The sequence below is a fragment of the Tauraco erythrolophus genome, chromosome 4, assembly GCF_009769465.1.
Source record: "Tauraco erythrolophus isolate bTauEry1 chromosome 4, bTauEry1.pri, whole genome shotgun sequence".
Classification (NCBI taxonomy): Eukaryota; Metazoa; Chordata; class Aves; order Musophagiformes; family Musophagidae; genus Tauraco; species Tauraco erythrolophus.
Genome location: NC_141468.1, coordinates 714049 through 735363, shown reverse-complemented (window position 1 = coordinate 735363; position 21315 = coordinate 714049). Strand labels below are relative to the sequence as shown.

The window sequence follows — 21315 nt, the reverse complement described above, 5'->3', positions numbered from 1 at the left end:
GGTTGCCCAAAGCCCCATCCAACCTGGCCTGGAACACTGCCAGGGATGGGGCAGCCACAGCTTCTCTGGGCAACCTGTGCCAGTGCCTCACCACCCTCAGAGTGAAAAATTTCTTATATCCAATCTAAATCTCCCCTCTTTCAGTTTAAATCCATTGCCCCGTGTCCTGTCACTCCACCCCCTTGTCCAAAGCCCCTCTCCTGCTTTCCTGTAGCCCCTTTAGGTACTGGAAGGCTGCAATAAGATCACCCCAGAGCCTTCTCTTCTCCAGACTGAACAGCCCCAACTCTCTCAGCCTGTCTCCATAGCAGGCGTGCTCCAACCTTTGGATCATCTTCATGGCCTCCTCTGGACCCGCTCCAGCAGCTCCATGTCCTTCTGACATTGGGGACCCCAGAGCTGAACGCAGTATTCCAGGAGGGGTCTCAGGAGAGCAGAGCAGAGGGGCAGAATCCCCTCCCTCGCCCTGCTGCCCACGCTGCTCTGGGTGCAGCCCAGGGCACGGGTGGCTCTCTGGGCTGCCAGCGCACGGTGCCGGCTCATGTTGAGCTTCTCACCCACCAGCACTGCCAAGTCCTTTTCCTCAGGGCTGCTCTCGATCCATTCTCCGCCCAGCCTGTGCTTGTGCTTGGGATTGCCCCGACCCATGTGCAGGACCTTGCACTTGGCCTTGTTGAACCTCACGAGGTTCACATGGGTCCACTTCTTGAGCCTGTCCAGGTCCCTCTGGATGCCATCCCTTCCCTCCAGCGTGTCCACAACACCACACAACTTGGTGTCATCTGCAAACTTGCTGAGGGTGCACTCGATCCCACTGTCCATGTCGCCAACAAAGATGTTAAATAGCACTGGCCCCAGTACTGACCGCTGAGGAACACCACTCATCACTGGCCACCACATGGACATTGAACTGTTGACCACAACTCTTTGAGTGTGACCATCCAGCCAATTCCTTATCCACCGAGGGGTCCATCCATCAGATCCACGTCTCTCCAGTTTAGAGACAAGGATGTCGTGTGGGACAGTATCAAATGCTTTGGATAAGTCAAGGTAGATGATGTCAGTTGCTCTTCCCCATCCATCTTTCGCCTCAGGGAGAGGAGACCATTGCACATGAGGCAGACGTGACTGTTCGCGTGCAGGAGGCGTTGCTGGTTGTGCAAAGCATCTCCGTGGCTCGCTGCCCTCCGGTGTCGTGTCGGGGCTGCAGAGGGGCTTTGTCACTCCGTGCCGTCGCTGACGCCGCTTTCCCTTCTTTTTGCAGCGCTCCCTTCGACAGGATCGCAGAGATCAACTTCAATATAGACGCAGATGACGACAGTGTAAGTGGGTATTTTGGGATGTTTATCCATGTTTATTGTTTATCGGGCGGATTCTGGCAAGTGGGGTCGTGCTTGGATTGGCTGTTGTCGTTTTGAAAGGAAAACGACTTGGTATGTTATTTTGGTAAACAAAAACTGGTAACTGGGCTCGTAGCTGAGTCCAGTTAAGGAACTGGGGTACGACATGCACCCTTGGAGAATCTCCCTGCGTTTCCTTGCACTGTTGAGAAGCCTCCGCAGTAGTACGTACTCTCTCCGTTGGGGGAATCTGTCTCTCTCTGCCCCCCACCTCCCGTGTGAATCTGTTGTCCTATTTTCACTCTGATAATCGTTCCATACACAGACTGGGAAAAAAATGCAAGTAGAGGACTGGGCTTCGTGTGGGTGTAAACATTGCCACGCTGCCTCTTGCCTTTTCTCTTTTATTGGCCTAAATCCATGCTCAGTGCAGGAGCTGGGCAGTGGCTAAAAGAGGTGGTGCCAGGCTCATGTCACTGGAGCTTGTTTTTGCCAATACTAAGACTTGGATTTCTTTAGTCTTAAAATATTTTTTTTAAACTTAAACAGTACTGCAGAGAGTTTTTCTTCTCTCTTCTGGCTGCTCTAGGCGGTGCTCTGTAGATACAGAAAATTTGTTTTCTTCTTGAATGTGTCCACTAAGGCTGCAGCCACCAGGAGCTGTTTATCTGCTCCTCTTAACTTGGTTTTTTCCTGAGCAGGCAGTTGCTGTGTGTGATGGAATTCAAGCGCAGCTGTGGTTTCGGGCTGTGCACCATCTGGAAGGCACCACTTGGTGCATCTTGGAACTGCTCAGACGGGCAGACCCCGGGTGTGTTGGTGCACACACCTGCTCCACCGCCCTGAAACCTGGCACTGCCAGGGTGGCGGGTTGTGTGCTGTGGAGGGGGGTGTGCACGTGAGTTAAGTGTTGTGCTGTTTGCTGAGAAGCTCCCTGCAGTTCTGTCGAGAACGATGCAGCCCTCGAAAGAAATTGCACTGTGGATCCAGGCGGGACAGTTTGCCTGCATGGCATCCCTTTATTCCCCCCAGTTCCAGGCTGGTCAGTTTGCAAATGTATTCCTAAGGTTGTTTTTTCCAGCCCTCTTCTACAGTGACTTTGTGTCCCTGCTGCTGTGAGGGATGCAGAGAGATTCCTGTAACAGTGAGGCAGCGTGCAGGAGTTCCTGCTGTTCCGGAAGCGGTGTAGGTCGAGGATACTGTTGTGTTTTTTTCTTGATCTGTCACGGGCTCGCTGCTTTGGAGCCTGTTCTGCTGTTCCTGCTCTTCCACAGCTGAACGTTGCCTGTGCACAGCTTGGAATGTGCAGTGGAATAAAGACAGGCACCTTCATGGTGTTGGCTGTGAACACATGCAGCTCTGTGAGCCTCCTCATCATTGAAGTTCTTGTTTCTGCCTCCAAAGAATGGGTGGAATTTGATTTCTTTTTAATATTGTTTTAGCCCAACGCTTCCCTCTTTGAAGCCTGCTGCAATGAGCGGATCCAGCAGTTTGATGATAACGAGGAGGAAGAAGATATCTGGGAAGAGAAGGAGATAACCTATGCAACCCAAGTTAAATCAAGAACACGGTAAGGTGGAGAGAAAAGATCGATTATTCCTTCCCCCTCCAATGCCATGGAACCGTGTATTTCAGTTAAACACTTAATTGGTTTATTATTTTTTGTTTTATTATAATTTATTATTAATTGTTTTATTATAATTTATTATTTATGTGCTGCGAGGCCCTTTTCTGACATAAACCAGAATACTTTCCATGGCACACTTCTGCAAAAAGAGGTGGTGGTTTGTCTTGAATGTGGAACCACGATTCAGTTTGAGGGAACGCAGGAATGATGGAAGCACCTGATTACTGAGCCTGTTGTCAAAGATGTTGCAAAACCCCCACCCTGAGTTTGACGTACCTAGAACCTCGTCCCTTCCTCATACTTGGAGAGCAGGAGGTTGAAAGAATTGTAAGACAGAGCAGTAGACAGAATATTCTTTTTCAAAACGTTAAAAAAAGAAAAGTCATGTTTTGCGTGAGAACGAGTGAGCTCCCATGGTGCATCGCTGGCGTTGCAAATCACTTACAATTCCTCATCCCTTTGGTACAGTCAGTTATTAAATAAAGTTACTTCTATAATTCTGAGAAAATGATCAAATGAGACAGGAAAATGGCCAGGACCTTCACTTCTATTTGTGTAGCACAGATGAACCGATGGTCTTGCTCGTGCCCAGAGTTGTTGCCGCACTGCTGCTGCCCTCCTTTGCGACTCTCGTGTCTGCTCGTAGCGATCTCCAGCCCCGAATGTGTCACTGCAGCACAGTTCCCAGTACAGCTCTGCACATGCATTTTGACAAGTAAAGCCCTGGGGGGCTCGAGTGGGAATACCTGGAGCGGTGCCCGCTGCTGCCAGCCTGAGCTTGGCATTTTTGGGGAAAACAAGCCCTGTAAAAGGCGCTCAGCATCGCTCGGCCGGCTCGCGAGTTGTGCTTTCTCCCTGGGGCAGGGAGGAAGCAGGTGAGGGATGAACTGGCTGCTGTAAGGGGTTTTTTGGCTGCTAGAGGGTTTTTTTTTGGCTGCTGTAAGGGTTTTTTTGGCTGCCGTAAGGGTTTTTCTGCCTGCTGTAAGGGGTTTTTCTGATTCTGAGTTCTGCAATGTAGATTCGGAGCATCTCAGACCTCAGAGAGTTCGTCAAAAAGTGATCTTGAGAATGGAGATCACGATGGCAGTGTGGACTCTGAAGAAGAGGAGGAAGCAGAACAGCAGCCGCCGCCTTCCTCAGCAAACAACAGCAAGAGTAATATTTCTGAGCAGAAAGACTCCGACTCCTCTGAAGGTAAAGAGTTTAAAACGGCGTCATCCCGTTTGAAATGAGGTCTGTCACATCTCTGCAGAAGAGCAGGGAGCACGTTGCCAGGTTTCTGTGGCTGTTCTCTCGTTCCACCTGTGCAGACGAGAAGTGAGAATTTCAGTCTTCGTTTTTTGCCTCCGAAACATTAGTGAGGTTGAACCCTGCTCAGCTTCTTCGGAACAGCAGTGTGATGCTTCACGTGCACCGAGACAACCACACAGCACAAGAGCACTGCTGGCTCTTTTAGTGCAAATTCTAATGAGCAAAACGTCAGTGGAGGGTTATGGCATTGACTCCTTACGTTGTAATGTAAAGGGTTTTGTGCAGACCCGTGCCAAGCATTGCCACGCTCCATGTAGCTGCCTTTTCTGCCTAATTGCCTTTCTAGTTTTGATTTGCATGTTGTAAACCCATTCTTACAGTGCCTGGAGGGAGGCTGCAGAGGGACAACGTTTTCCCAGATCACGATGCAAATAATACTGTGTAAGTCCATGAGACACACAGCGTTGTCAGCAGAACAAATTCGGTCAAGCGAAATAAAGGGGTGAAAATGTTACCCCAAACATTAATTCCTCATGCAGTGGAAGCATTTTCAGTTCTAAAACATTTCTCTTTCCGAGTGATGTCTTCATACTGTAACTGTGAGCATCATGCGTGGTCATCCCAGTAATCATCTCTGCACCCGTTTGGTGGTGTCACGTGTTTTCAGTTCTTCTTAGGAAGAACCAGTATAAACCACACAAGTGGCAGCCTGGCGATGGAGTGTGTCGGTTCACTGACCCTTCTAGAGACTTTGGCTCAAATGTGGGGTCAGTTCTTGAGTGAGCGTAGCCCTGGTGGATCTCCCCACCAGTCGGTGGGCACAGCAGACCTCTGCAATCCTTTCTTGAGAAAAGGTGATGGAAAATGCTTTTTAGAAATCTGTGATTTGTAGGAATAAAAGTATGTTCTAATGAATAAGGAGTAGGCTGGGACTGTAAAAACAAATTGCATTCTCAGTGTTGCTCAAGATCACTTCTGTGATCTTAAACGTTTTCATCTGTATATCAATTCCTTACTGGTGATTCCCAAAATTAAAGAGTTAGTGATGGACATGGTTGGAAGACCGTGCCGCTGAGCTTCTGACCGGGAACTGAGGTGCTTGGAGCTCAGCTGAAGGTCACCAGCTCAAGGAACGAAGACGTTCGTCATGTCATTTTCCTTAACTGGTGCCCCTTTCTTGTGCATAACATTAATATTTATCACAAGAGGGATTTTCAAGCTGCTTGTCTATAACCTGTGAGACAGGCAGCTTCCTGTAGGTTTCAGAAGAGTGCCATTGGATGGTCTTCCTTTTTTTGTCTCTGGGAGCACTTTGGAATATTTTTGAGATGGCCAAAGATTGTGAAAGCTCCCAGGAACTCCCGTCTGTTGTTGCGTGCCCGCAGGGTCTGGCTGGACAGCTGTGTTCGAGCCCGTGAATGCCAAGCCCCCCGTGCCCTGCGTTGCCATGGACGTCGGGTCGAGCGTTTGGGATTCGGCAGCCCCGGAGAGCACCACGCCGGAGGAGAAAGGGTGGGCGAAGTTTACAGACTTCCAGCCTTTCTGTTGGTAAGAGGCACGCGTTCTTTCATTTTCTTCATGACTTTTGAATGAAATAACATTTGAAATAGGGTTTCATGGAGCACACTGACTGTAATCTTTTCGTTTTCCCTTCCCCTTGCTACCCCTTTTATTTTGAAATATTGTCCGAGTATTCCGGATCAGGGCTTCCTACTTCCCGTTGCCTTCCGGTGCTTCTAACTGGTGTTAGCATTCATGTCTTGTGATTCAGGAATAATTTATGTATCGTCACTGCTGCTACTCTAGGAGTATAAAATGAGTAAATAAGTAAGTTTTTTGGAAGTTAAAAGCCCTAACGATTTCGTCCGTTGGGGATATTTGGAAGCACAACCGAGATTTACTTCATTCTCAAGACTTTTTCCCCCTACTTCAGCTCAGAATCAGGTCCACGATGCAGTTCTCCAGTCGACACAGAAAGCAGTGATTCGGATGGAAACGTGAAGCAGAGTCAGGACAAGAACTGTAAGTGAGAACGTTACAGGACAAAACAGATGCATTATTCAGGCTGTTGGAAGTTCTGCGGAGCATGCCGAGTCTAGTAGGGAGAAGTTTCCTCCAGGGCCATCTGCCCTGTCTGACCTGAAGGCTCTCCTTCGTACAGAGATCAATCTGTTAAAATAGTAACTCAGAAATCACAGAATCATGGAATGGTTTGGGTTGGAAGGGACCTCAAAGACCATCCAGTTCTGACCCCCCTGCCATGGGCAGGGACACCCTCCACTACACCAGGTTGCCCAAAGCCCCATCCAACCTGGCCTTGAACACTACCAGGGATGGGGCAGCCACAGCTTCTCTGGGCAACCTGTGCCAGTGCCTCACCACCCTGAGAGTGGTGAAAATCCCGAGTGTTTGTTGGAATAATATTATTCAGCAAGAAGAGAATGAAATTGAAGTTAGTGAGAGTCGCTGTCACAGAGACACTTCATTTGTAAACTGCTCCAAAGCCCTACATTAACTGCATGATTGATTTATAAAATGACTTGCCAAAAATTAAAAGGACAGGGTAGGTGACATGCTTGGTGATCGTGCTGAGCCAGTTGGCCAGCTTCAGTCTGATTTCTTTCCCTCCTCCTTTCTGAGCGAGGAAAAATAAAATTTAACAAAAGACTTTGGTGGAGCTGAATTAAACCTCTGTCTGCAGCAGCCACTGGGAGGTGGATGTTGACGGGCGGGATAGCACCGTGCCTTTTCCTGCCACGTGCGTTTTCCGGTGTGCTCTCCCAGCGGAGCTGGGGATGCAGGTCAGCAGAGCTCAGAGTGGCTGGGGTGGCTTTAGGTGTGCGCCCCAGCAGCGACCAGTCTGTGTGAGCATAGATTTCATAGATTTCTAGGTTGGAAAAGACCTTAGAGATCATCCAGTCCAACCGTCCCTAATCCCCATTAAACCATATCCCTGAGTAGATCATCCACCCTTTTCTTAAACACATCCAGGGATGGGGACTCAACCATCCAGGCACTGGCTTTGGGAAGCAGAACGCTCTCTGAAGCTGCAGGGCTTCGTGGCCTCTTCCGTGAGGGGTTTTCCTTGCCAGGTGTGCGTGTGGGATCGAAACCAATGGATGCTTCAGGAAGGGCAGCTGCCTAAATTGTGCCGCAGCGAGTTGTTGGAGCCGAGATGGGTTAGCAGGGACCCAGGGGACAGCCTCAGCCCGCTGCTCAGAGCTGTCACCGTTCAGCGAGCGAGGAAAACAGTCTCCTCTGCTGGTGGTGTTAACCCCAGGCGTGGTTTAGCAGTGGAGAACACTGATTTGTGGGGCTGTGTGGGTTTTTTTTTTTCCCTTACTTGCAAAAATAATATCACGTGCCGTGGGATCCGCACGGAAAATATTGTCTCAGAATTTGCAGTCGTTGTAAGCGCTCCGTTTTACACCGCCGTGCTTACTCGGGGTCGTACCTGGGGAGCTGGCGCTGGGGTCTCGTTCATTTTGCAATGTGCTTTACTTCCTCCTCCCAGTCAGCACTGCCTCTCCCTGCGTTTGGAACGTCTGCGTCACGAGGAAAGCGCCGCTGGTGGCCTCGGACAGCAGCTCCTCCGGAGGCTCCGACAGCGACGAGGAGGAGGATAAAGCTGATACCGTCACAGAAACCATCAGCACGGGCTCGGGCCAGGAGACCATCAAGCTGACCATGGATGCCAAAAACGAGAAGGCTGTTTTCACCAGGTGCGAAAGGGATCTCCTGGGGCGGGGGTCCTGCTCTGCGCTGGTGTTAGCCCCTCGTGTCACTGGGCTTCACGAATTCCATGGCCCTTCTGGACACCGTGGTTCCAGACGTCCCGTGTGAGGGTGTCTTACAGCTTTCTCGTCACAGGGGTTTTGTTTTTAAGAAAATATTTAGAACAGGTTTGTTTTAAGAAAGGTTTGTGGCTGGGTTTAGCCACTGAGCCATGTCACAGGAGCACTGTCCGTCTGTCTGCCTGTCTGTCTGCACAGGAGATCCGGGCCCGGGCTCCTGGCAGGTCCGGTCGCACGGAAGAGTGGAGCAAAGCCCCACGTGATGGCAGGTGCCAGGTCTGACGTGGAGTCAGTGTGCGGTCTGCAGGGGGAAGGTTTAAATGTCGTTTTCCCCTTGTTGCCAAAGTAGTACGTTACAGACAATAAGTAATGAAAAATGCCAGAAAAGGATAAAATAGACCCTGAGATTTGTTAGCTTTTGGGCAGCAGTTTGGTTGGAGGTGCAGGTGCTCAAACATAGCCGACTCTGATCACTTGAGTCTGAAAAGCATCATCTGATGCATCTGATCATCTGATGCTTTTCCAAACAATAAGCATCTAGTTCACTTTGGTGCTTCCAGAAATATTACCCAATTTTAAGATATTTGGAGTTTTTCCTCCTGTTCATTACAGGCATGTAGGGTAGGATTTAACTAGTTGGAGCCCCTGTATTTTACACATCTGGCTCAGGAACAGGTATTTACTTTTCGTAATGTTGTGGTTATTTGGCTTTTTTGGGTAGTCAACGTGAGCTGCTCGGCACGTGTGCCGACCCCAGCAAATAGCTACTCGGAGCTAAAAAAGCAGTGGCTCGGAAAACAAGCGGGATTACAGAACCAGGTGAAATTCCAGGAGGAAGTTAACCAAAGGCACGTTTGGCTAGGCAGCTCCCAATTGGGTTTTGAATCATAGAATCATGGAATCGTCTGGTTGGAAGGGACCCTCAAGATCATCGAGTCCAACCATTCACCCTGCACTGTCAGGGTCCCTAAACCATGTTCCTCAACACCAAATCCACCCGGTTTTTAAACCCCTCCAGGGATGGGGACTCCACCACCTCCCTGGGCAGCCTGTTCCAACACTTCACAACCCTCTCTGGAAAGAAATTTTTCCTGATATCCAACCTAAATGTCCCCTGGCGCAACTTGAGGCCGTTCCCTCTCGTCCCTGCGATGGGTTTTCATTTTCCATGTTCACCTCAGACGGCCGTTACTCCGTGCCCGGGAGGAGCGCGGTGCCGGCGGTGGCTTTGCTCACAGCCATTGCCTCTGAAGAGCCGTTTTGATGAGTTGGGTCAGTTTGCACTGGGGTGGCACGGCCGAGCAGACGGGCTTCACCAAAAGGCTGCCCAGGGAGGTGGTTGAGTCCCCATCCCTGGATGTGTTTAAGAAAAGGGTGGATGATCTACTTAGGGATATGGTTTAATGGGGATTAGGGACGGTTGGACTCGATGATCTCTGAGGTCTTTTCCAACCTAGAAATCTATGAAATCTATGAAAAATGAAAGCCAAGGAAAGCAGGAATACTGCCTGCTGTGCTGAAGGCAGCAGCGTCTCCTTTTCCAGTTTTCATTGCACTGGAATTATGTCTAGTTAAATCCATCGGCATGTGTAGCTAAAACAAACTCTGTGCTCCAGATGTTTTTCCTCTCTGAGTGCAGAGTTTGGTGAGCAGAGTGGTATCACACACGTGTCTCTCTTGATTCACAGTAGCAGTGTACATCTTCTTTGGCATGTTCTTGGATCTTCCATGTATTTCCTAGCAGGTGGGGAAATGGTTTTTTTTCTGATTTGGCTGGTTAGGTGCTGTGGGCTGTGCTGCTGTTTCAGGCAGTGTCATTCTGAATGTGTTTTTTCTCTCTAAATCAGTGTGTGTGTCTCAAGCACTTTCACTAAGGACAAGGCTTCCAAACCCAAACCTGCTTGGTTTCGCGTGACGGCAGTTCTACAGAGCTAGTTCCATTTTGGGAAAGAAAGTAAATCCTTGGATAACCACAGTCTCCACTTTAAAGGTGTCTGTAGCTGTCCACAACTATAACCGTAGCCAAAAACGAAAATAGAAGCTGTGGGAAGACAGAAACCTGTTACGTAGATGATTTCAGCTGCCCCAGATCTGTTCAGTGGTTTCTCCCAGTGTACGAGTTGCCTTGTTGACCAGTGACAATCATGGAAGCTTCCTGCTATCCTCAGCTCTCCCAAACCAGTCGGCCTTTTCTTGCAACAGATGCAGTTAAGCTCCAATGGCCAGTGGTGAATATGGTCGTTTCTTACCATATTCCGTAATGATTCCAAGGAAATGAGCTATACTAAAAGTTGGAGAGTTTTTCAGGTTGAATATGTGGTTCTCGATGACTTTCTAAAGTGCTTCCCTAGAAGTGCTAAACTTCAGCCACGCTGCGTTCCTGTTTCTGCAGAAATGGGTCTTCCCTCTCCTTGTTCCCCTCCCTGCAGTACTGAAATCTGCAGTGGAGATCCTTCATACTCCTTGGAGCTGCCCAAGGACTCTGGGGATTCTGCCATCATGGTCATGGAAGGTCCAGATGTTACAGCACCTGCCTCCAGCCCTCCGTGGTCATCATCTGAACTGCTGACTGCTCTGCCTGCCCGTACTGCCTCAGAATTCCAACTCCAAAATCGAAAGTTCCAAAATCAATTGGAAAGTTAATCACTCGTCCCTGTGAGGCTTAGCAGAACGTCCCTCATGGCACTTGTGCTTAAAGTAGCTGTATTAGTAGTTTAAAAATCATACTCAAAGAAGGTGTTTCAGTTGTATTTAAGCAACTTTTCTACTTTAAATGTATTTAGCTAACTTCCTTTTCCATGTCTGATTCTATGTGGTGGCTTCTTGTGAAAAGATGAGTAGTTTTGCAGAAGTTCTCAGACTGAAGAGCTCCCAGTATTGCCACATCTTGCTCTTTGGTAACTTCAGAATGTGTGTGTTAGGCTTGAGAAAGGTGCTTTTGACGGTGAACAGAATCTCCTGCTTTTTTGTGTATTGATCTAAATTTTACGGGGAAAATGATTCAGTGATGATATTCTTTGAAGTAGCTTTTGAAACGTTCCTGCAGGAACACGGCGTGAGGGTACGGTTGCAAAGTTAACCCTTTTGTCTGTTTTTTCAGCAATCTTTACTGTTTTCTTTTTCTTCCTTTCTTTGCTTCCTTTCTGTTTCTGCCTCTCTTGCTGTGGGTATTGCTCAGAGTATTTAGACCTGCAGTCAGAGGGTACGTATGATGGTCGCCACCTCAGGGTTCCAAACATCCACCTGACAAGTAGTTTCTCCCGGTAATTACTCCATGCCGGGCTGGAAAAAAAAGAGCTGTTGGACCGTTGGACTGGAAAAGCTCATCTTTTCACAATCAGTTAAAACAGATCCTGGAAATTACATTTCAAAAACCCGAATTTGAGGTTGAATGAATGGTCCTTTGCGAAAGTTGGCACGCGGTCAACGCCGTCAGTCCCAAACCACTCAAAAGCAAATATGGTCTTCGGTGTCGTGTCCTTGAGCTTCTGCCATTCCACCTGTTTGTGAGCTCTTTCTGCAAATAGGACTTTTTTTTTACATTTTAAAAGGAAAGTTCCTGCTGTGGTCGAGATGGGACTCCAGGAAAGCCTCGCTGACCGCAGTTCGCTCCCGCGCACGCTGCGAGAGTCACTGCCTGTTGGGTGGAGTAGTGGTCAACTCTCCTGAGACTTTCTCACAACAGCACTAACAAATATTTTACTTACATGCTGTAATATTCCATAAAATAATGGTTGGTGTGTTTCTGAAATGCGTTTGTTTTTTTTTTTTTTTACAAAATAGTTGTGGTTTTCCTCCCGAAATTTGCTTTCTGTTTTGAATCATAAGTTTTTACTAATTATTTTCTAGAATTCACCCATTTCAGTTCATTTTCCCGGTCACTGTGCAAGCTGGCAAGGCTTTGCTGTGATTTCTGGGTGAGATCAGAGACAAAAAGAGAAATTCCCAGCGGTGAGCACGCCTCATAGCTGTTTTGTTTGCAGAGGAGCACGTTGCAGCAGACACGTAGAGCTCCAGGGCTGGAAGGAGCAGCAGGTCGAGGCGCCGCAGCTCGGCGCGTGCCTGCAGTCCCCAGGGACAAAAGGCTTTCAGAGTTACAAACCGTGGTGTTCTCAAATAGCTGCAAGGACAACACGTGCTTATTTAACTTGCCATTTGAATAATTAAAAATGGCATTTTAACAAACTTTGGGAAGTTTTCTGCCTCTTTCACGAGCAGGCGAGTAGGTGTTGCGTTTCTCTCGCAGCCCGTGCTCTCAGGCTGTGCTTTCTGCCAGAAGAACGTGGTGATGCCCGAGCTGCTAACGAGTGATGCCAGAGGCGTTGCCCGTGCCAGCGGCTGAGCGTTCCCAAAGCTGCTCGGAGCTGCGGAGGTCTCGGAAATCTCTGCCAGGCTTTGCTGAAGTTGTAGAAGCAGCGGATAAATGAGCCAGGAGAAACATTAGGGCAGCTCCACGCTGCTTGGGTTGATCCACCTGTGGGTGAATAGATGGAGCAGTCCTGCAGAACAGGCAGTGGTGAGGCTTGCACCTAACGGGGAGAGCAGAACGACGGGCGCAGGAGTGTGTGCGATGTGAGCGGTGCTTTTTGTGGGAAATGACTCGCCTTCCCGTGTCCGTTTGCTTCATTTTTAATTGTGTGCTAACCCCAGCTTCTGCGTTTCTGCTCGATGGCTTTCAAAGGCCAGCTGAAGGGTTTCGCTGCTGGGTCGTTCAAACAAAGTTTCTAAGCAGCTACTTGGAAGAGGAGCTGTACCTAAATAACACAAAAATCCAGCTTGCGCTGTGTGCGGCGATAGGGGACTTGGGCTGTCTCTAACTTTCAGTTTCTCTTTCAGTTTATTAACTTTACTTGAAATACTTTTTTTCCTTTTAATTTTTTTTTTTTTTAAATGGTTGAATGTGTTTACTGTCCCCTTCTCCCCAGCGCCTCCTCGCCCGACTAGCTTGGATAAGCAACTGGAACAGAGAGCGTAGAGGGGAGGCTGGAGCCCCCCTGAGCACCAGTGCTGCCCATTAGAAACCAGTTATTTCTTCTGTGCCTGTGCGATACCAACTCTCCAGATGTGTAGGTGCTGCAGCAGTTTCCTTAGAACCGAGCCGAAAACGAGACAGCACTCACAATTCCTGCATTTTGCAGAAACTTCGGCCATTTCTGCGCTACAGTTTCTGTAAAAGTCTCCTCTTGTTTCTGATCATACACGGTTCTGGGATGAAAGCCCTTAACTTTCATCCTAACAGCAGTGACAACCCTAAATTGCTGAAACAGCTCAGAAATAGCAGCTGGCAGTGGCTCCTCCCATCACCCTGGGCATGGGGACAGGAGGGGGCCGGGTCCCCGCGCCGTGCCGGGGTCACCGTGCCGGGGTCCCCGCGCCGTGCCGGGTGCTGGCGCAGGGCGGCAGCGTTGGCCGTCGCCGCGCAAGGAGCGTCGGCGCAGTGAGAAAAATCATCCTCCAGTTCCCCGAGCTGAGCGGAGGGACGTTGTCACAGTGGATGTTTTGAGCTCTCCCGTTTTGGGATATGTTTGTCTTTCCGTCTCGCCTGCCGCTCGGAACCGCCGTTGCACGTGACGGGCATGAGGCATCAGCACGAGGAGCCGTCGTCCCACGTGTGCCTGGCTTTGCTGCCTGGCTCCAAGGAGTGGCTGGGATGCTTTGAATGGCTGGAGGGGAGCGGGGCATGCCGTGGGGAACGGGGCATGGAGCGTGGCACCACCGCTTTCGTCAAATTCAGCTGTGTTTGCGCAGAAAGAAACATCAAAGTGACTCATCCGAGGTCCCGCTTCACCAGAGATAAATCAGCGGAGACGGGATCTCCTAAGCTGAGATAAACATTGGCCTTTTTCATGGGAGGTTGCACGTGGATTTGGAAGCCAGACCTCCCGCGTTGTGGGACTTGGTCTAATTCAGAGCCAACAAATAATTCCCGGTGCGTTGAGAAGCCAGCGTGTGGCGTGGCTGCCCGTGTCTCTGTGTCTGGCTGTGGGTTGGTGCAGAGCCCGTTTTTGGGGACTTGCTTGTGGGCTCAGCATGAGGCTGGTGTTGGGCTGCGCTTCTTGTCCACGTCTTGCTGCTTTGTTTATTGCACCACTGTTTTTCCCAGCGCATCTTCACGGTGTTTTGTTGTCCGTGATACTCATTGTTCACCAAAGAGACTAGAGGATATCTAAAGTGTCCCAGGAGCCACAGTAGTGAGCTGCGGAGGTGGGTAGAATGGAACTCTGAGGCTGTTTCATTCAGTACCAAATCCTTCTTTCCCAAAACACCTAAAGCTCTTCCGTCCTTCGGGACTGCAGCCTGAATGCTTTGTAAGAGCCTTTGGCAACGCGACGTAGATCGGTGTTGCGCTTAGCGTCGGGAGGAGCTGCGCTGGGTGCTGTGGCCTGGGGGTTTCCATCTGGCACTACAGTTCTGAGTCAGCTTGGCCAGTTTGAGCCACCAGCGAAGCTGCTGGAGCTGAATTTGCCATGTGGGATGCGAGGGGCTCGCAGTAAACACGTCGGGGAGGGAGTCGGATGTGTTTCGCAGCCGAAACGGGTGCTAAAGAGAAGTTTGCACAGTGGAACTGGGCAAGAGAGGTGTTCATGAAAACTGCAGTGCCGGAGTGTTTTCTCTATAAGGCTGGTGGGAATCTACAGGAAGGACTGAGTTGTTACCAAAAGCGACGCGAGCTCCTGACGTTGTCATCTTCAGAAATAGAACAGCACAGCGCTTCTTTTAGCTGGGTATCAGTTTTGGTACAGAATGGGCTTATGACAACTTTGGTAATTACGAAGCGTGAACCTTGAGTCCTGTTTTTCTGAGAAGAAATGGCACTTCAGGGAAAACAGTTGTATTGTCACCTTGAGGAAGCTTTGCATTTGCAGGATTTGGGCGTTAGAGCAAAAAGAATGAACCACCATTCCGTAGCACCACAGATCTGGAACGAGGATGTGTGGTGTTTCTCATTTTCATGTATTGTATTACGTGCAGTAAAAGTTGAGAACCCCCTTCTGCCTTCATGGCAGGTTTTCCTCAAAGTTGTCGCTGTAGTTGGAACTCATCACTTGAGAGCTGCAAGTTCACAGTAGCACGTGAGAAGCAGATCTCTGCCGAGCGTTCACATGGGGGCGGGATGAGCAAACCCTGCACCCTGTGCGGGCTCGTCCCCGCTGGGCTTCCAGCAGGAGGTGAGACCTTCCCCAGGGGCAGCTGGAAGGAGAAGGTGAAACCTTCCCCAGGGGCAGCTGGAAGGAGATGGTGAGACCTTCCCCAGAGGCAGCTGGAAGGAGATGGTGAGACCTTCCCCAGAGGCAGCTGGAAGGAGAAGGTGAGACCTTCCCCAGAGGCAGCTGGAAGGAGATGGTGAGACCTTCCCCAGGGGCAGCTGGAAGGAGATGGTGAGACCTTCCCCAGAGGCAGCTGGAAGGAGATGGTGAGACCTTCCCCAGGGGCAGCTGGAAGGAGATGGTGAGACCTTCCCCAGGGGCAGCTGGAAGGAGATGGTGAGACCTTCCCCAGAGGCAGCTGGAAGGAGATGGTGAGACCTTCCCCAGGGGCAGCTGGAAGGAGATGGTGAGACCTTCCCCAGCGGCAGCTGGAAGGAGAAGGTGAGACCTTCCCCAGGGGCAGCTGGAAGGAGAAGGTGAGACCTTCCCCAGGGGCAGCTGGAAGCCCTCCTGGTCTCATACACGTCAGTTAACGTAAAACATCAGCTTCTGAGTTAGCAGTATTTTAAATACTTCTCACCTTGAAATTATTGCTGTGACTGATGACACAGTTATCATGAGTGAAATCCGAGCGCCTGGCAGTCCGTGCCACGCGGAGAAGGTGTCACTGTACCTGCCTCGAGGAACTTGCCCTAAAAGACAAACCGTAGCTGATGCTCAAGGTGCGAAACGCGTCCGGTGACGGAGAGCGACTCACGTGTTTCCCTTTAATCATCTTTACCATCCCCTGCCCTGCTCCGGAGCAGTCCGTGAAAGGTGTCGTGGAGGGTGTTCCTCAGTTCACCACCCTCAAGTGACTATGGCCCAAACTCGCCAAATTCCACGTTGGGAAGTTGGCTCTGGCAGGAGGTGTTCCATGCCAGTGTCCGTAATGGCACACAGGTCTTTACCCCTCCGGAGATTCCGACTGATGAATTGTCTGCTGTCTTCGCAGGCGGTAGTAGTCCGCTGCTGCCACAAAGTTTCTTCTGTCTCTAGACCCCAAGATGATCTTCGTAAAAGTTCTGCAGAAGCCCTGTGTGCGATGGTCCAGTAGCGACTGTCCTGTTCAGGATGCTTGAGCTCAGCTGTGTCACACCTACGGTGAAGCAAACTTGATCAGCTCTGCTAGGGCTGGTACTCACCAAGTGTCCAGGTGAGAACACCAGCCAGGGCTGTCCCAAAGCCATCAGCCAGTGGTTAGCAGGAGACATCCCCAGCTTCCCTTATGCAAACTCTGTTCCAGCCTTCTAGAGGACAAGATCACCGGGCCCAGTAATGCTGTTCGTGTTTTCTGGTCTTCTTTTCTGGTAAGACTGAAGAGTTGGGACATTCAGCTTGTGCACTGGAGGTGGTGAGATATCTCAGGAGGCATTGCAGTGGTTGTAGAAAGAGAAGAGTCTCTGCTACAAGTGACCTGCGGAGTAGTATTTACAAACTTGGTGGCTAAGTTGCAGGATGTTGAACTTGGTGAACATAAAGGACCTTTGTCCTGGCTCTGGCGTTGGAAAGCCCCGTGGGCACGGCCGTAGGTGGCATTCACAAGTTGTTTGTGCTGAGTGCTTGGCCGTTGTGAAAAAAGGCACAGTTCTGGACAGACTTAGCTGGCTTTTGGGAAATTCGTACACGTGGCTTTGGATTAGAGCTTAAAAATTCCTGATTCTTTCTGGAGGCAGAAGTATGGGGGATCTCTCTGCAGAGCTTAACCGAGAAGAGTCTGCAGTAGAGACAGGCGTGTTGCTGAGAACTCTTCCTGCCTTAACCAGCCTCGGGTTAGTTCTTTGCCCGTGACATGCCCTCTGTCCCTGCCCGCAGCCCGGGCAGGGTTTGGAGCACGTAGCCAGGTGCTTTGGTGACACGGAGTGGGACCGCTCGGCTGATGGCTCTGGCAGCGGGGTTATCATGGAATCATGGAATGGTTTGGGTTGGAAGGGACCACAAAGACCATCCAGTTCCAACCCCCCTGCCATGGGCAGGGACACCCTCCACTACACCAGGTTGCCCAAAGCCCCATCCAACCTGGCCTTGAACACTGCCAGGGATGGGGCAATGCCAGACCGATGTTTGAGGACACACCTGGCTGCTCAAAATAGGGTGACCGGAGGGATACAAATATTTATAGGTGCTGGAGTTTATTCTAGGCTAGAATTAGATATTGTTCTGAACCCTCCTGCGTGGGTCACGGCATTCCGTGTTCCAGAGAAACTCCTTGTTTTGTTTTACCCGTTGGTTTGGCCCGTGAGTGTCCTTCTACAGAGGTCTGCGTGTCCAGCTTTGCTTCTCCATCAGCCTGTTGGAGAGAGATGGATTTCCGTGCCCACTTAGCGGTCGGACAACCTCGGGGCTTCATGACATCGGAATCCTCGTGTCATGGAAATGTCAGCGGCCGCCTTTAAGAAGTTTATCTTGGAGCAATTTAAGGCTCACGAGCTCCGGTTTCTTGTGTGGGAAGTCATTTTCCGATGACATTCCTGGCCACTTAGTTCCATTCTCCGCTGTCTCCTCTATCCCCTGCAGCTTCTCAGGTATATTTTTGTACTTGTGGTATTTCTTTTGAAGAGCGTGTCAGCCCGTTAGGGAGAGAAACGTTTTGATCTCGTTATTCCTCATTTTTACTGCGTTTTTTTCAAGAGCACCCAGAAAAGTAGCTACAGAAATAGAACCCTGATCTCAAAATCTCCGTCACGTGTCTTAATTAGCAGACTGTGATTATATGTGTGCATTAAAAACTCCCCCGGCAGCTGGGGACAGGGTTCCAGCTCAGTCATCTGCTGAGCTTTCCTCCCGTTTCGGTAGGCTTGCTCTCTGGAAGAAGGAGAAGGAACCGTTCTTGGAACTGGGACGGGGTTAAAAGCGGGAAGATGATCCTTCACATGCAAACTTGTCCTCTGCCTCAGAAGGCGAAAAATAGAGATGTTCACAGAAGTTGCTTCTCCAGTTAGAAATATGGATCTTTTTAATAGAAACGTGGAAGATTTGGAGGTTTTGTGCCAGCAGGTTTTTTTCCTCTTCAGGATTTGAGCTTCTGTTTCGTTGTAAGGAGACACCGTTGGGAATGTTGTCCCCCAGGCACGGAACTCTGTCATCTGATGAGTTACTGAAAGCAAATTAATTGAACCACCTTTGGCTTCTGAAGATACCTCTCAGGAACATCCAGTCAACTTTTTTTTTTTTTTTTCTTCCTTCGGGTTTTAGGTTCCATACTTAAATTTAAGTCTCTTCTAGGTGCCCGCGGAAGTAGCAGGTGCCACTTGGGAAAGGTGTGTGGAGCAGAACAGCACAGGTGCCCGTGTTAGATCAGAAACACACTTTCATAGATTTCATAGATTTCTAGGTTGGAAAAGACCTCAGAGATCATCCAGTCCAACCGTCCCTAATCCCCATTAAACCATATCCCTGAGTAGTTCTTTGCTGAAAGCAGCAGTTCAAGGAGCAGTTTGGAATCCTGCGGCGGTGGGTGACGGAGGGCAGTTCCAGGAGAGGTGGACTTTCTTTCCCTCAGAAGGCTGGACCAGAGGATCTTCTGAGGTTCCTTTGAGCCGGGGCTGTTCGGTGGTCCCGTGTCCGGGTACTGGCAGCCTCCCATTACGCCGAGGCAAGCGGTTGGCTTTTGGCTCCCAGTGGTGAACTTGACTTTCTGGACCCTCTAAGCTGGCAGAGTCTTGGCCCGTTGTGCTTCACGTTTGCATCCTTCCATCGTTGGTTTTCCGTGTTTGTCCGTAGGAGAGCACGGCAGCGGAGGTCGTTGCGGAGGGCGGTAGAACGTCTGGTTTGCAGGCGATGGGGGTCGGTGGGGAGCTCTTAGGCTGGATTTGGCTGCAGGAGATGGGAACACCGTTCTTGAGGAGCTGGTGGTTTTGTGCGTGCTTGGTGTCTCGTTAATTTTTAGGAAATACAGCCTCCAGGATGCGTACGCTGCTTTGTAATTCCAGTTTATATTCAGGTCACATTTCTTTATGGGATTTTTGTGACCTGTGCTGGGAGAGGAGGAATTTTTTTTTTTTTTTTTGTCCTCTGTTGGAATTGAAGTCCCATTAATCGATGTTTTAACGTGAGCTGAAATTCTCCCCACACAGTGACGCAGACTGCATGGTTATTGATAAGCTGGCCATCGCCGACATCGCAACGACAAAAGCGTCCAAACCCCTCAACAACGTGGCCCAGCACTCGGAGGAGCACCAGAACCCCGCCGCCGTCGTCACGGCTGTCACGGAAACAGCCACAAAAGACAGGTGAGATGGTCAAAGTCTGCTTTACCAGCCTGGGGCAGACAACTGGGTTTTACCCAGAACTGGGATGCAGTTGTTCTGCCACTAGTGCACGGTCAAAGCTAACACGAGTAGTACATCTGGAGTAGCTTGGAGGGCTGCAGGTCGTGTAGAGCTAGTGCTGCCATACGTTCCACGAATCTTTCAGTTCCCAGAGGTGCTGTCAGATCGTCTGTTTTATTAAAATAACGGGCTTCCCATTCCTTACTCGTGCGTAACAGATGGATAGGACAGGTTTGAATGTTCAGGTGAACGTTTGTTTTGGGGGGGAATGTGTTTTGATAACTGAAACTGGAAGTCATCTCAAGAAGAAATTACGTTAGTAATTTTTTGTGAATGTGACAGTTAAGGACTTCTTAAATATGGAAACCAGTCCCTCTCCATCTCCAGTGCTGTCACCTCTGAGCTTTGCTCTGGCACCTGGTTTTGGTCGGAGAGATGTGTATCAATAACGAGGTGCTTCTGCTCCTCTTGAGCTAAGGCAGCCTCTCTTGGCGGCCCGATTCCCCTGGGGCAAGCTTGCCTTCAGGTCTATCTCAGATGATGGTGCTTGGCTGAAGCCGTACGTCTGAGCTGTCCTACAGGAATTTCTTCTGTTGGGTGCTTTTGGTGAGAGAAGAAGTTCTAGCCAACGCTGTGAGCTTCACGCAGCCCATCCACCCAACCCTGCTCCAGTAAAACCTGTCCTGGCTCTCTCACCTGCCGACAAGGTGCCCAGTCCCATGGGACCCCGTCCCACGATCACCATTCACGTCCTTGTCCTGGGACGAGGCAGGTCCCGTGTTCCAAACTTCCGGTTCAATAAATGAATCAATGTTGTGTAATCAGGTGTCAAAGCTGACTTCTCCGTTTCTGTTTTGATTTCTAAGTGTAGTATTTTGTAAAGGGTTTGGAGGAGGTTCTCGCTAGGGAGCTACTCATGTTTTAGCAGGTAGAAGAAACAAAAATAGAGGAAGGATGGCCGAGGTGCTACTGAAGAGGCAAGCTTCCAGCCAGGATGGAAGTAAGCTTTAGGAGTAGTTACGTTTCTCTAATACCACTCTTTGGATTTCTCTCCAGGAAAGAAGAAGTCTTGCCCTGTGCTGAAGCCACGTTAAATGGCCCTGCTTGATGAAACGGATGCAATGGGACGTGTGTGATCCAGGCCAGGCTGCTACCTGGTGATGCAATTTGTCAATTTATTATTATTTTTTTTTCATTTTAATTTTATTTTTTAATAAATGCTGCATTGATGAGAGAGCTGGCATTCAGGACCAGACACGCAGTTTCGACACCAACAATCTGTTCTGAAAGACACTCGCATTGTCTAAATGTAGCATTGATCAGTTAGTCATCACAGGAATGATGGGGCTCTTCCCAAGCAAGCCTTCTGCCTAACTTTAGTTCCTTGTCCCCTTCCCTCTCCCCCTTGTTTTTGTTTGTATTTGGGGTTCAGTCCTACTTTCTTAGTGTTATTGCACACAGTATTCAGCTTCTCTTCGGAAAGGTAGCAGGTCTGACGCTGGGACTTGGACCGCGCACAAGAGTCCCGCAGTCGTGTGACCAAAGTTCCTGATGGAGCTGTCCTTGGGCAGCATTTGCACCGCTTTTGTATAGCAATAAAGCCTTATCAGAAACATTTCATAGGAGGAAAAGATGCAAACACTTTAAATGGGATGAAGCAGGGAGGGATTTTCTTTCACGTTTCTCTGGGGTGGGAGGGAAGTCGTCGACGTCGCCCCACGCCGGAGGCCGAGTGGCTCACTCGCCGCGACGCTGACCTGTCTGGAGAAGTGGGAAGTCTCTGTGTTGGGGTCTCCCCTGGAGGCGTGACGGTTGGCGGCAGGATCTTGGGTCGGTTAGCGGTTG

At 49.8% G+C, this 21315-nt stretch overlaps 1 protein-coding gene across 4 annotated transcripts in view; it reads left to right on the top strand.

Annotated features, from left to right (window-relative positions):
- Window positions 1-21090, top strand: part of PPP6R2 (protein phosphatase 6 regulatory subunit 2) — a 106164-nt gene extending 85074 nt beyond the window's left edge. For 3 of the 4 annotated variants that reach the window (XM_086611156.1, XM_086611158.1, XM_086611157.1), the window contains exons 17-24: window positions 1265-1322; window positions 2783-2910; window positions 3986-4161; window positions 5604-5766; window positions 6152-6240; window positions 7733-7940; window positions 19276-19431; window positions 20527-21090. In XM_086611156.1, the coding sequence (XP_086467282.1) occupies window positions 1265-1322; window positions 2783-2910; window positions 3986-4161; window positions 5604-5766; window positions 6152-6240; window positions 7733-7940; window positions 19276-19431; window positions 20527-20578 (1030 nt within the window). In that variant the 3' untranslated portion in view covers window positions 20579-21090. Of the gene's footprint in view, window positions 1-1264; window positions 1323-2782; window positions 2911-3985; window positions 4162-5603; window positions 5767-6151; window positions 6241-7732; window positions 7941-11190; window positions 11215-19275; window positions 19432-20526 lie in introns of all 4 variants that reach the window. The other variant, XM_086611159.1, reaches the window with a different exon arrangement.
- Window positions 21091-21315: the final 225 nt, after the last annotated feature.